The 12141-nt window shown below is 41.9% G+C and overlaps 2 protein-coding genes across 3 annotated transcripts; both read left to right on the forward strand.

Annotated features, from left to right (window-relative positions):
* Positions 1-666: 666 nt before the first annotated feature.
* On the forward strand, positions 667-3998 carry actc1b (actin alpha cardiac muscle 1b). Its single transcript, XM_030718434.1, has 9 exons — positions 667-819; positions 1818-1968; positions 2086-2214; positions 2407-2517; positions 2601-2685; positions 2961-3122; positions 3210-3401; positions 3485-3666; positions 3760-3998. The coding sequence occupies exons 2-9, from the start codon at positions 1840-1842 to the stop codon at positions 3901-3903; spliced, it is 1134 nt and encodes a 377-aa protein (XP_030574294.1). The 5' UTR covers positions 667-819; positions 1818-1839; the 3' UTR covers positions 3904-3998.
* Positions 3999-4421: 423 nt separating this feature from the next.
* arhgap11a (Rho GTPase activating protein 11A) lies at positions 4422-11485 on the forward strand. 2 transcript variants are annotated; one of them, XM_030718843.1, is made up of 12 exons: positions 4422-5082; positions 6055-6122; positions 6215-6311; positions 6399-6655; positions 6775-6938; positions 7034-7174; positions 7401-7475; positions 7882-8055; positions 8153-8282; positions 8662-8773; positions 9430-9544; positions 9648-11485. In XM_030718843.1, the coding sequence occupies exons 1-12, from the start codon at positions 4954-4956 to the stop codon at positions 11129-11131; spliced, it is 2946 nt and encodes a 981-aa protein (XP_030574703.1). In that variant the 5' UTR covers positions 4422-4953; the 3' UTR covers positions 11132-11485. The 2 variants fall into 2 exon arrangements, with proteins under 2 accessions (XP_030574703.1, XP_030574704.1); XM_030718844.1 differs by lacking the exon at positions 7401-7475.
* Positions 11486-12141: the final 656 nt, after the last annotated feature.

The following is a 12141-nucleotide window of genomic DNA, read 5'->3' on the forward strand; positions in this document are numbered from 1 at the left end:
AATTCCTCATTGCAGAAACCTCAGTGGCAGCTCATTAATGACTCTGTTACTCACCATGACCCTATAAGGAGACAGCTGAGCCAATCGTGATGGAGCGCTGACACAAATGAGCCACTCAGACACCAAGATCAGATAGAGCCCCGCTGGCAATACCATCAGCTGTTCCACACATGGGCTCAGGGCACATACCAGCAGAGTGGTTCACAGACTTGTACAATGTTTTCATCTCTTTTGTAAGACACCAGTCATGCTGTCTTGATTGGATGACCTCTAGACGGTTACAAGATCAGCAAAAACCATAAAGGATGTGACATAATACCATTTTCCTTTCATAAATGGTATTAATGTTTGTATTGTTTAATGACATCAGAAAATAATTTTAGTAATAATGTAGAAAATGCTAAATTTTGTAAAAAGCCCCTGGGATTCCCTTTTAATTTTTTTTTTTTCAAAGACCTACAAACAACAACTCACTTCTAAACTTTTTTCAGTTGTTCACAACAGTCATCTCTAGGTGCTCAATATTTTAGGGCAATGACCCGCACAGTGGAGACAACCCACACAATCTGAAAGCAAGACTAACTCAACTAAAATTTAAACCATGAGTCAGTGAGATATGGCTGTAGAGAAGTCTCTTCCATGTATGTAAAGCACACTTTTCCAGGGGCATGAGGATTTTTGCTGGCAGCTCTTATTTGGACTTGTGGAAACCCTCAGCCCCGCCCCTGGTCCTTTGACCCAGCATGGGTCTTATTTAAGGAGATCTTCTCACTGTGACCCTTCATCCCAGTGGAAGCATCAGTGCTCCAGTGCACTTTGGTGAGTATATTTCAAAAGCGTGTCTTTTTGAATCACTGAAGCGATAACTGTTTGTGCGATTACCTTCTGTTTACCTTCAGGAAAGTTACTACTTGTTGTTGTCAATGAATGATTTTCATATGACTAGATTTATATGAATAGATTGTTACTTTTTCAGAAGTTGTAATTACTGACTGGATTACTGACAGTGAAAGCTGGAGTTATTTGTTCCTGTTGAATTTCATGTAATGCTACAAATGGGATGATATGGTTTCCTGTGATCAATATACTTTGTAGTGTGGAAAGTTTTTTGGGAAAGAGATAAAACTCAAACAAGCCCTGCTGGAGTATTACTCGGAAAGTGCACAGACTCTGAGAAGATGTTGTTTAAATTTAAAATTGACTCAATGGATTAGGTTTAGAGGCAGCTGGGACACAGAGGCAAGCAGTAAAACCAAAGTGTCACTGTGCAGGGACAGATGGGTGCTGGCCTGACACTTCTCTCTGACCTGAAATAGCAGGAGATCAATGTGTCACTTGTTTCGCCCTGTTAACTACAGTGGGGGTGCTGAGCTTAAAATAGAGCACGGGTCTCCCTGCTGTGGCCCTTTTTGGTGGTACTTCAGCAACTCTTAGGAATAATCGTGGCTGTGGTGATATGGTATCAGGAGTTTATGACAAGGCTAGGACAAAAATAGCATCCATCCTCATCTAATTAGCTCTATAGCACCCACTGAATTGGGTTGTGTTAGTATTTGCAAGTGATAATACCATAAGAACAATCCTCAGATAGTGTTGGCTGCTCTTCAAAGCACTGTTAAACCACGGCTTATACATATATAATAATAATCATATGAGCGACTGACTCTATCTCTAAATGTCTCTCATTTCATCAGCGGCTCCAGTGATAAAGTTGGTCATTGTTCAACAATAACAAGCCTTCACTTTATACATTATGTGATGGATAATTTAGGCAGCTGCTCCTAACACCCAGCCTAAACCTTCTTAACAAATTTTAGATCACCCCAGTAAAGCCTCATCATGTGTGACGACGATGAGACTACCGCCCTTGTGTGCGACAATGGCTCTGGCTTGGTCAAGGCTGGATTTGCTGGAGATGACGCTCCTCGTGCTGTCTTCCCTTCCATAGTTGGAAGGCCCCGCCACCAGGTATGCGCAAAGGAAAATTTCTCTTAGTGCAATCTTAAAAATATTATTGCGGCTACCTATGAAAAAGTAGCAGTATTTTCGTGCGTCCTATGCTCCCTCTCTTGCCGCTTTCTTCAGGGTGTGATGGTGGGTATGGGGCAGAAGGACAGCTATGTAGGCGATGAGGCCCAAAGCAAGAGGGGTATCCTGACCCTGAAGTACCCCATTGAGCATGGCATCATCACCAACTGGGATGATATGGAGAAGGTTTGTGAAGACAGAAAGACTCATTTGCAACTTTCGTGGCACAGAACCCTTCTTATCTTTGAGAATTTATAGCCTGGCTTCCCACCACTGGAAAAGCTTGCTCAACCTTACATTTGGTGCTTCATTCAGAAGACCTGGTTGCTGCTTATTCAGTTGTTTCAGAATTCCTTTTTTTTAAATTTCCTTTGTCAGATCTGGCACCACACCTTTTACAATGAGCTGCGTGTGGCTCCTGAGGAACACCCCACCCTGCTCACTGAGGCACCCCTGAACCCTAAAGCCAACAGGGAGAAGATGACGCAGGTATTTACAGCCATTAATCAAGTAAATCCTGTTTATACTCGAGTTGTTTTTTTTTTTTCTCATTCTGCTTGCTTTTTGTGCAGATTATGTTTGAGACCTTCAACGTTCCTGCCATGTATGTGGCCATCCAGGCTGTGCTGTCTCTGTATGCCTCTGGCCGTACCACTGGTCAGTAAACTTGAATAATTTTTTTCATGTTTGTGATCAGTTATGCAATAATGTAAAATACAGATCCAGTACTTATGCAAGGGAGAATATTTGCATCATTTAGACTCCTATTGTTTCTGCTGTCTGTCTCTTCAAGTGGAGGTATTGAGCAGCGTGTGCTCTGAGGCATGTGAACATTTTTAGTGATGTGTGACATAGCTAAGCTGATATTTAACTGCTTCACCTTCACAAGCGTGCACGCTCGTCTAACTGTCGCTCTTATTTGCTTGTTAAAGGTATTGTGCTTGACTCTGGCGATGGTGTAACCCACAATGTCCCCATCTATGAGGGTTATGCTCTCCCACATGCTATCATGCGTCTGGATTTGGCCGGTCGGGACCTAACTGACTACCTGATGAAGATCCTGACAGAGCGTGGCTACTCCTTTGTCACAACTGGTAGGACTATGCCATCTTGATTAATTAATTTGTGTATCACAAATGGGTATGTGTTTTTCCTAAATGGCTGGACTTTCTCTTCCCTAGCTGAGCGTGAGATTGTGCGTGACATCAAGGAGAAGCTTTGCTACGTGGCGCTTGACTTTGAAAATGAGATGGCAACTGCTGCCTCCTCTTCCTCCCTGGAAAAAAGCTATGAGCTTCCCGATGGTCAGGTCATCACTATTGGTAATGAGCGTTTCCGTTGCCCAGAGACCCTCTTCCAGCCTTCTTTCATTGGTGAGTTCAGCACGTATGCTTCAGTCATTGTGTTTCTTTCTGTGTTACAAAACTAATATTTGTTTTTGCTTGTTTTCTACCAGGTATGGAGTCTGCTGGTATCCACGAGACTGCCTACAACAGCATTATGAAATGTGACATTGACATTCGTAAGGACCTGTATGCCAATAATGTGCTTTCTGGTGGTACCACCATGTACCCTGGTATCGCTGACCGTATGCAGAAGGAAATCACAGCCCTGGCCCCAAGCACCATGAAGATCAAGGTGAAAGAACTGCAAAGGTTTTAAGTAATCACATTCATGGAGGAAGTAAATTAACACATAAAAAAACCTAAATGGTGTTTGACACTTCCCTAGATCATTGCTCCACCTGAGAGGAAGTACTCCGTCTGGATCGGTGGCTCCATCCTGGCCTCCCTCTCCACCTTCCAGCAGATGTGGATCAGCAAGCAGGAGTACGATGAGGCTGGCCCTTCCATTGTCCACAGGAAATGCTTCTAAACCCGCCTCGTTTCATCCATGCATTTGTACACTGCTGTCTCCTGTATATATGAGTGTATGTTCTATTGTAATAAAGACAAGCCTTTGTGAGAGAATTTCCTCTACTATTGTTGTGTGACTGACAGAAAACAAATATGGACCATTTAAGAAGTAGCTGGGAAAATTAACAGGGCCTGCTCCAAACGGAAGTCATTTTTGTGGAATAAAATATTGGTTAAAAAAATATCTTACAGTTTTTTTTTTGGTGGTCTCATTAAACATGCTGTTTATTTGAAATTTCTTACATACTATACATCATAGACACAGAATTTTCCTTTTCAAATGTGTGACAAATTTAAATAGCACAGTCTACCGGTTGATACAAAGCGTCTGCTTTGGTGTTCTTCTGCTGAGGCAGAAACTGCACCGCCCAGTACGGCTGCGCTGGATGTTAGAACAAACACAAGCAAGAACGTTATTCGAAAGGATTCCAGCCAATCACAGCGCAGAGAGCAGGGAGCGTTGCTGTTTGAATGTATTGCGGAAACAGTTTGGCAACCAAAGTGAGGAGCGAACCTTATCACAATGCAGTTAGCCAGCTAACGAGTTAAATTAGTGTAATTCATAGAGTTTTTCTGGTTTACGCGAGTTAGACCGGTTTAGACTGCGTAGCACCGAGATGCTGCTTCGCGTTTTTCGAGTAGGACTAAGTTAATGTGCTAACCTAGCTGGCTAATTTTAGCTGGCTAACTGCATTGCAACGGATGCACGAAGCTAGCCATTAGATAATTGCTCCATAATGTAACTTTAGTCTAGTCGTATTTTCGTTGGAACTGCGTACGATTGTTCTTCATACAGCTGGTAAACGGGTGTGTCGCTACAGACTCTTATGGGCACTTAATATTCACACTGAGGACGATTTAGTATGCAGAAGTCTGGGGAATATGATTTAAGTCAAAGAGGCTGTGGTCAGGGCTGAACTGTTAGTTACTGCAGTCCCGACAGAAGAGAGTGAGCAATTTATTGATTATTGTAATTAAAGAACAAAAAATTCGAGGTACGTTTGCAAAAATGAGAGTCATGGAGAAAAATGTGATGCGTTTAGTGGCCGTGCAGCACCTCCGCTCAGCGTACGGGATAAAGACAAAGAACTGGAACAAAAACAAAGCGGCCAGCTGCAAGTCAACAGCCCACAACACGGTAAGATTGAAGAAAACCATAATCATTAACACCTCTTATTTGTATTTCATTTGCAGTGATTCTGAAACATAGGACTAAATAATCTATCGTTAGACCACAAATCAATAAGTTCACTTGGATTGTAGTGGTTAGACTTGAATCAGATTAGCATACTACTGAAAGCTGACGAGATCCATTTGTTCGCCGACTGTTGTTACCCATGTCAGTCACTGAGGATGCTTTGTTTGGGTGTTGTCCTGAGTGTGCAAACCATAGATTTCATTACAAGCAACATAAAGCAAAATGCACAAGACCCAAAATCCAGTGTTTTCTCGTAGATATTTATAGCGTATTGTTTGTGGGTTTTTAAAAAAAATATATTTTTGCAATAGAAACTTTGACGCTGTGACGGCACAAATGATTTCATGTGAGACGCTAAAATCAGTGGCAGTTGATGTGGAAATGAATACCAAAGGTCCTGTTTTTGCGTCTGATCTTTATGCATAAATGGGTTACAGGAGTCACAAGATTTGTTGCAACAGACTCTGACTTTTCAAATGAAGGTTGAACTTCTGCATTTGCCAGAATAATCCCTCTTGTGTGTAGAGAATTTAACAGCCCAACCTTTAACTCAGAAGGCTGCTCCACTGAAAAATGCTGGTCAGTTTTAAACCAACAAAGTGGCTCTTGTGGCTTTTCTCATTTACCTCTTAAGCTTAGGAATGCTTGGCATCCAGCAAGTCACCTGGTCAAACAAAATAGCAATTTTGGCAGTGGATCGGATCTTCTTAAAGAGAACTTGTGACATGTGAAAACACAAAAATTGTAAAACCACAATGTTGCCATGGATAAATGCACGAGTGGCTTGGTGAAGCTTATAGTTAGTGTTATTACAGCAGTGTAGGTGTTTGTTTCTCCCCATGTTGTCAGTCCTTGTTGTTAAAAGGCTAACACTGAACAGATTTAATGTTTTAATTTTTATTATTTCCCCAGACAAAGGTTTTTGGTGTGCCCCTGGAGAATTTGCCATGTTACAATATGGAATGTGGGAGTGTGCCAAGGTAGGTAGCCATGCATATTTTATTTTACTTCAACTCCCAGTTGGCAAGTTGTTTGTATGTTTTATACTAATGATTTTTCACTGCCCTTTTAGGTTTCTGGTTGACGCATGCATGAGTCTGCTAGCACATGTTGACACAGAGGGCCTGTTCCGAAAATCAGGCTCTGTTGTTCGACTGAAAGCACTCAGGGTGAGTGATGGCTGAAGCTGACCTTGCTTTCATTAAGGGATCTTGACACTGGGAACGGTCTAACAGAGCTGTGTTTTGTCTGTCCAGGCAAAATTGGATGCGGGTGAGGAGTGCCTATCCTCTGCTCTTGCCTGTGATGTGGCGGGTCTGGTGAAGCAGTTCTTCCGGGAGCTACCGGAGCCTGTGCTACCCGTAGAGCTGCAGGAAGCCTTCCTCAAGGCCCAGCAGCTCCCAAATGAGGATGAGAGGACCTCTGCCACCATACTGCTGTCTTGTGTTTTGCCGGACAGAAACTTAAGTGTGCTGCGCCATTTTTTGGACTTTCTTTACAATGTGTCTAAAAGGTAGTTTGATCACCTGTACTTTGATTACCACTATATATTGTATTTTATTATCTTTATGCTATTTATCACATAATACTTCAATATTTACATGCTATTTTACTCTTACCACTTCATCACAGGAGTGCAGAGAATAAGATGGATAGCAGTAACTTGTCTGTAATCTTGGCCCCCAACCTCCTTCACTTTGGAGATGGTACAGAGAAGATAAACGCCAACACTGAGAAACGCCTTAAACTGCAGGCCGCCGTAGTCCAGTGCTTCATAGAAAATGCGCAAAGCTTTGGTATGACTTGAGGCATTGAGCTTAAGTTAATTACTTCTCTGTGTCAGGCTACGCTCTTGTGTTGTAGCACTAAAGGTTTGAATGTGTCTTTAAAGGTGTGTTGCCAAGGTTTCTACAAGAGAAAGTTCCTAGCATGATGGGCTGTGAGGCAGGGCCTCTGTCTCCTGTTCATGATGAACTAGAAGAGCCGGACGTAAACTCAGGAATGAAGAGGAAAAGCAGGCGCAGCTTGGGCGGTAAGGCGACATCAGATTTCCAGTAATTCTTTGCTTATAGGTACAATACATAAATATTTGAACCACATTTTAAATTTCAGTTCAGCTGGCATAACAACAAAGATCAAGTAACATAAGACAAATGACATGCCAGTGAAATTAAACATTGTATTGCAGTGACCATTACTTAGTAATGTTATTTTTAAACCGCTGTAGTCAGTATATGTTTATTTGGCCTGTATTTCAGATGTGGTCAATGGTGCACTGAATAAGATAAAAACTAGTAGAACACCCACAAATGCCTCCCAGACAGACAGTCTTGGTATGTACCGTGATCAGATGAGATAATGTTGCCTGTCATGTAGCATGATGAAACTGCAGTAATCCATCTGCTATACAAAACAAACAACAAGCTAAATTTTCCTTAAAAACTTTATTGAAACAGAAAATGTTTCCTTTCATGTTTAAGTTTTCTTTTGCACTTGGATTAAAGCACTTTGCATCTGCCTTGATAATGAATGAATAATGTGTAGCAACGCAAAGGCTTGCTTTATTGGCTTTTTACTCTTCTGCCTGTCATTTGCATCAATGATCTTTCACAAGCTTCTGCCAATGTCTCCTAATATTTTTGAGTGCTTTGTTCAAAATACTCTTTGGCATGTTTTCAAATGGAAAAGAATAAATCCTGCATGTGTGAAGACATTAATTATTTTGTGATTTTCTGCCAGTCTTTACCTCTGCAACTCCTGTGATTTCAACACCAGCCTCCAAGCGAAAACTTCCTCTGGAGTCTGGCAGCTCTTTTGGGTTTTCAAACAAGAAACGTAGATCAGTCAAAAAGAACCTTGGGATAGAATTGCTTCCTAATATTTTATTCACCGGGCCCTCTACACCTGGATCAGGTATTAATGAATGTTTAATTGATGGGCATGAGCTGCTGTGCCATCTCTCAAACTTGTGGCTTAATTCAAGCTTAATTTTCCTCTTCAAATATTGTAGCTTGCAGTACTTCGGGGGTGTTGGATTCTTCCCAACATACCATGCCATCAGCAGGGAGGTCTAGAAGGCAATCAGCCACTTCTGCAAGGAAGAAGAGCCGAAGATTCAGCGGCAGACACCTTGTCAGCAGGTACAAACATTCTTTGGTTTTCCGGTGATCATTCAGAATTCACACTTTTGGTTTTTGCCTGTTAAAGCAAAGGAGCGCGGACAGAAGACTAGCCCGACTTTTTAACAGTCTGTAGCCTGATCTTTTGCCTGTTAGGGATTACATGCACATACTCTGACCTTGTGTTTAATAAGAGAATCTGTTATTTTTGCAATATATGTAAACAGAAAATAAAGAAAAGTATAGTATCATAGAAACGCTGCTGTGCAGAAATTACACTCTAAAGAGTAGGGAACTGACACCTATAATTCAGTGAATTTAAAAAAAGTGATGCCATGAAATGTCATAGTGATAAATTTCTCACTTTTTCTCACATAATTTTATTTGTTGTCGTTCTCAGAGTGGAGTCTGGACGGGCTGGCTGCTTTTCTCCTAAAGTAGCCAAAAAAGAAGCTCCGCACAAGTCTCTGCGTTTGCGTTTTAGCCTCGGGGGGAAGAGCAGCAAAGACGCTGTAAGTGTGGTGGCCTGATGGAAATCAACCACTTCTCTGGATTTCCAGTGAACACTGAAAGATTAATCGAGCGCATTCATGGATAATCTGCAGTTGATACATTTGCACATGAGCAGTAATGTTGGCGTAAATTAGTGCACAGTAGCACTTTTTTTGTTGTTTTTATTAACTCTAAAACAAGTAATGCATGCAGGATTTTAAAGTTAACCTCGATTGTTTAGGGTTTTGTTTTTTTGTTTTTTAGAATTATTGAATAAAATGTTTATATATGCATGGACCAAACAGAATAAATTTTGCTGTGCTTGGATTTCAGTGATTTCACCATACTAAGTCAGGTGAAAAAATGTTAACATACAGTTGAGGAGATACATAAAATATATTGTAACCAGTTTTAATACATTGCATGGGCTTTATTTCCTAATGCTCTATAGTAATTTGTATATTCTGGAGTTAATAAAAAACTTAAATCAAATAGATTGTTTCTTCTGAGTGATTTTTATCATCCTCTGAAGAACTAACCACAAAAGTCATTGAATTAACATTTTAATGTTCCTTTTGGGGTATTTTCTGTGGGGTCCTTTTTTAACAAAATACTACTCTGAAACTTCATGCCTCTTCTTTCATCTTTCATTTCTCATTTCATGCTGCTGATGAAGGCATCAGAGTCCATTGGCTTGCGACTTGCCACACAGGAGAGTGCCACCAGTTTCCGCTTCACCAAAGAGATGGAGTTTATTCCATCGGCTCAGCCTGGAAAAACTGAGTGCAAGAGTAAGTACCAAATAACTGACCTTTACACTTGATCTCTGCCCATGAAAATATTATTCTGTAATGTTTTAAATTGTAATGCATATCAATAACTTGCTTTTTCCAGGCTCCAGGTTCATTAGTAAGTCTGAAGATAACTTGCTGACACCCAGATGTGACTCAAGTGCCCACCGGACCTCATGGTGTGCAGAGACCCCCGTAGGAGCCCAGGCCTTCAGCAGTGGGTCTTTCACAGATACTCCTATGAACCTGTGCCTAAAAAGCAACTACGTGTCCGAACCTGCCATCATTGTATCCAAGCCCCCAGTAAGCAGCCTCCCCATGAAGCTGTGCTGTGCTTCCAGTGCAGAGAGCCTTGAGAACGAGACCTCCGTCCCTGAAGCCGAGGGACAAACAGGTCCCACCCTGCTGAGAATCAAGAAGGCCTTCTCAGAGTCTGGAAGTAATCTCCAGGCTGTCATACAGGACTCCTGCAAGGCCTCAGGAGCAGATATGACAAAACCATCCAATAGCATCCTGGTCCCTCCACCAGAGACTGTGACAGTCAAACCTCTGTCTGTGCAAATTGAAGCCCCCAGCTTCTCTATGCAGCAGAGCCTTCTGGTTAATGAACAGAACATTACTTTTGGCCAGATTGAAATTGCTGCTTTGTCTCCTTTGCATGTTGATAGTGTAGTTTTTGAGGCTGGTGAGTGCTGTAGTCCAGTAATGAAGGATGAAAGAGGTTCTTGCTGTGCTTCTCCTACCGGTGGCCATAACAGCTTCATGGTGGGAGAAGGAGAAAGGGAGGTAGAGCAGATGAACTGCAGCAAGTTGATTGATGCTCTGGATATTCAAAGTCCTGCTCACTTCAGACTCGGTGTCTCCTCTGGACTGCAGTCAACTCCATATAACAGAGGTCTTCAACTCAGAAATGAGTTTGTGACACCGCCTAAAATGAATGCTATAGTCAGTGCGGTACATGAGGAGAAAGAGTTTTCTCCAGAGACTGATACCAAAGTCCAGAAACAGCCGACCTTTTCACCACACAGCCAGGAGGCTGAAAGGCGTCGTGTGGCAGACCACATTCAGCACTTCAACAAGCTCACCCTCTGTTCTCCCTCAGGCTCTAAGAGCAAAAAACTCACCAAGTCACCACTCAAATTCCACCGCACCCCTGTGCGTCAGACTGTTTGCAGGATCGACTCTCTCTTGAGAGAGAGCAGGAAGCCTGTGAGAAATGTAGGTCTCGCCACCAGCCAGCGTGGGCAAATGGCAAAGGCTGTGAGTCTAGAGAGTGGCCTCTCCCCTCAGCCAAAACTTAAACCACACCACAGAGAACACGGGGAGCCATTCAACCGCATGTGTCCTGTAAAGAAACCCCCTCCAGTCCCTCCCAGAAAGCCAAGCACCAGGTCCTCTGCTCTGGGTGACGTGACCAACAAGGTCCAACCAAAGATCCAAGTGGACTGTTTGGCCCCTGATCCATCAGGAGCTCAGAAGCCACTGCAGCAGGTAGCAGAGAAGGACATGAACTATTACAGAGGTTCACCCAGAAACCCTCTCAACCAAGGAAGGCTGCTGTCTGCTACTAAACCTGTTGATTTATAGTGACTATTCTTTTTGCCTTTTCTTTCTTTTTACTATGCAGGTTTCTGCTAAGAGTGACGTTAAACATTCTAACGTATTCATATTTTCAGGGTCTTAAATTATTGTCAGTTGTCCAGGTGCTGTTTTTGTGTGTTTTTTTTTTTTTTTAAGGCCTTATTGGGAGATGTTTGTATGCCTTATATCTGTTTTACTTCAGTAAAACAAAATTAGACATTAAAATGTTGACACATATCAGCCTATAAGATTACATGTTGGTGTTTAGTGTGCAGGCCAAATTGTGTATAATGTGATTGGTATGACTGGAGATGTTTTGAGCGCTTTTATTTATGCCTTTTATTGTTAGGTAGATGTTTAAAAAAAAAAAAACTTGACCTGAAAGCTGTTCCTTCTTTTTGTGATTACAGATTATTTTCTGACTCATGTCTATAACAGGGAAGAAAACACGCACCTTTGTTGGATTTTTTTTTTTTTTGGGGGGGGGGGGGGGGGGGGGGGGGGTGCAGACAGTATTGATCAAATCACGTGCCGTTACTTTTCAAGTCTTAAGCCAAATTTTTTTTTCGCTTTTTTTTTTTTTTTGCCAACTGCATCAGACTAATAAAGTCAAACATGAATTTTTGTAGTTGAATAATTTATTTATTTATTTTTGAAAATGTGGGGATTTGGTGCAGCCACAAGGGGGGGTCCTACAGCTACTCCAGACAGCTGCAGGCTGCGATATTCCTGGACTGGGAAATTCATGCAGGTCTCATTTGTTAACTGGAAGCTTAGACAACTGTTTACACTAACTTACAGCTGTATCCAGATATGAATGTATATTACCTGAAAAATGCATGGCGTTGTTTACATAGTTGGGTCTTCAGAATATTTAACAAAACAAGTCTTTTCTGCAGCAGCCTCAGCTGCTATTAAAAATGTAACATGTGGATGACTAAACCCTCACGAAGAAGGCAAATTGCCATTTTTTTCCCCCTTGTAGAGAGTCGGAAGCGTTTCCCGATGGGGTGAAG

Source organism: Archocentrus centrarchus, chromosome 22, assembly GCF_007364275.1.
Source record: "Archocentrus centrarchus isolate MPI-CPG fArcCen1 chromosome 22, fArcCen1, whole genome shotgun sequence".
Lineage (NCBI taxonomy): Eukaryota > Metazoa > Chordata > Actinopteri > Cichliformes > Cichlidae > Archocentrus > Archocentrus centrarchus.

Coding starts and splice junctions, on each gene's coding strand:
- arhgap11a (XM_030718843.1), top strand. CDS start 4,954: ATGAGAGTCATGGAGAAAAATGTGATGCGTTTAGTGGCCGTGCAGCAC. Junction 6,123..6,214: donor GAATGTGGGAGTGTGCCAAG/GTAGGTAGCCAT, acceptor CTGCCCTTTTAG/GTTTCTGGTTGACGCATGCA. Junction 6,939..7,033: donor AGAAAATGCGCAAAGCTTTG/GTATGACTTGAG, acceptor GTGTCTTTAAAG/GTGTGTTGCCAAGGTTTCTA.
- actc1b (XM_030718434.1), top strand. CDS start 1,840: ATGTGTGACGACGATGAGACTACCGCCCTTGTGTGCGACAATGGCTCT. Junction 2,518..2,600: donor ACAGGGAGAAGATGACGCAG/GTATTTACAGCC, acceptor CTTTTTGTGCAG/ATTATGTTTGAGACCTTCAA. Junction 2,686..2,960: donor TGCCTCTGGCCGTACCACTG/GTCAGTAAACTT, acceptor TGCTTGTTAAAG/GTATTGTGCTTGACTCTGGC.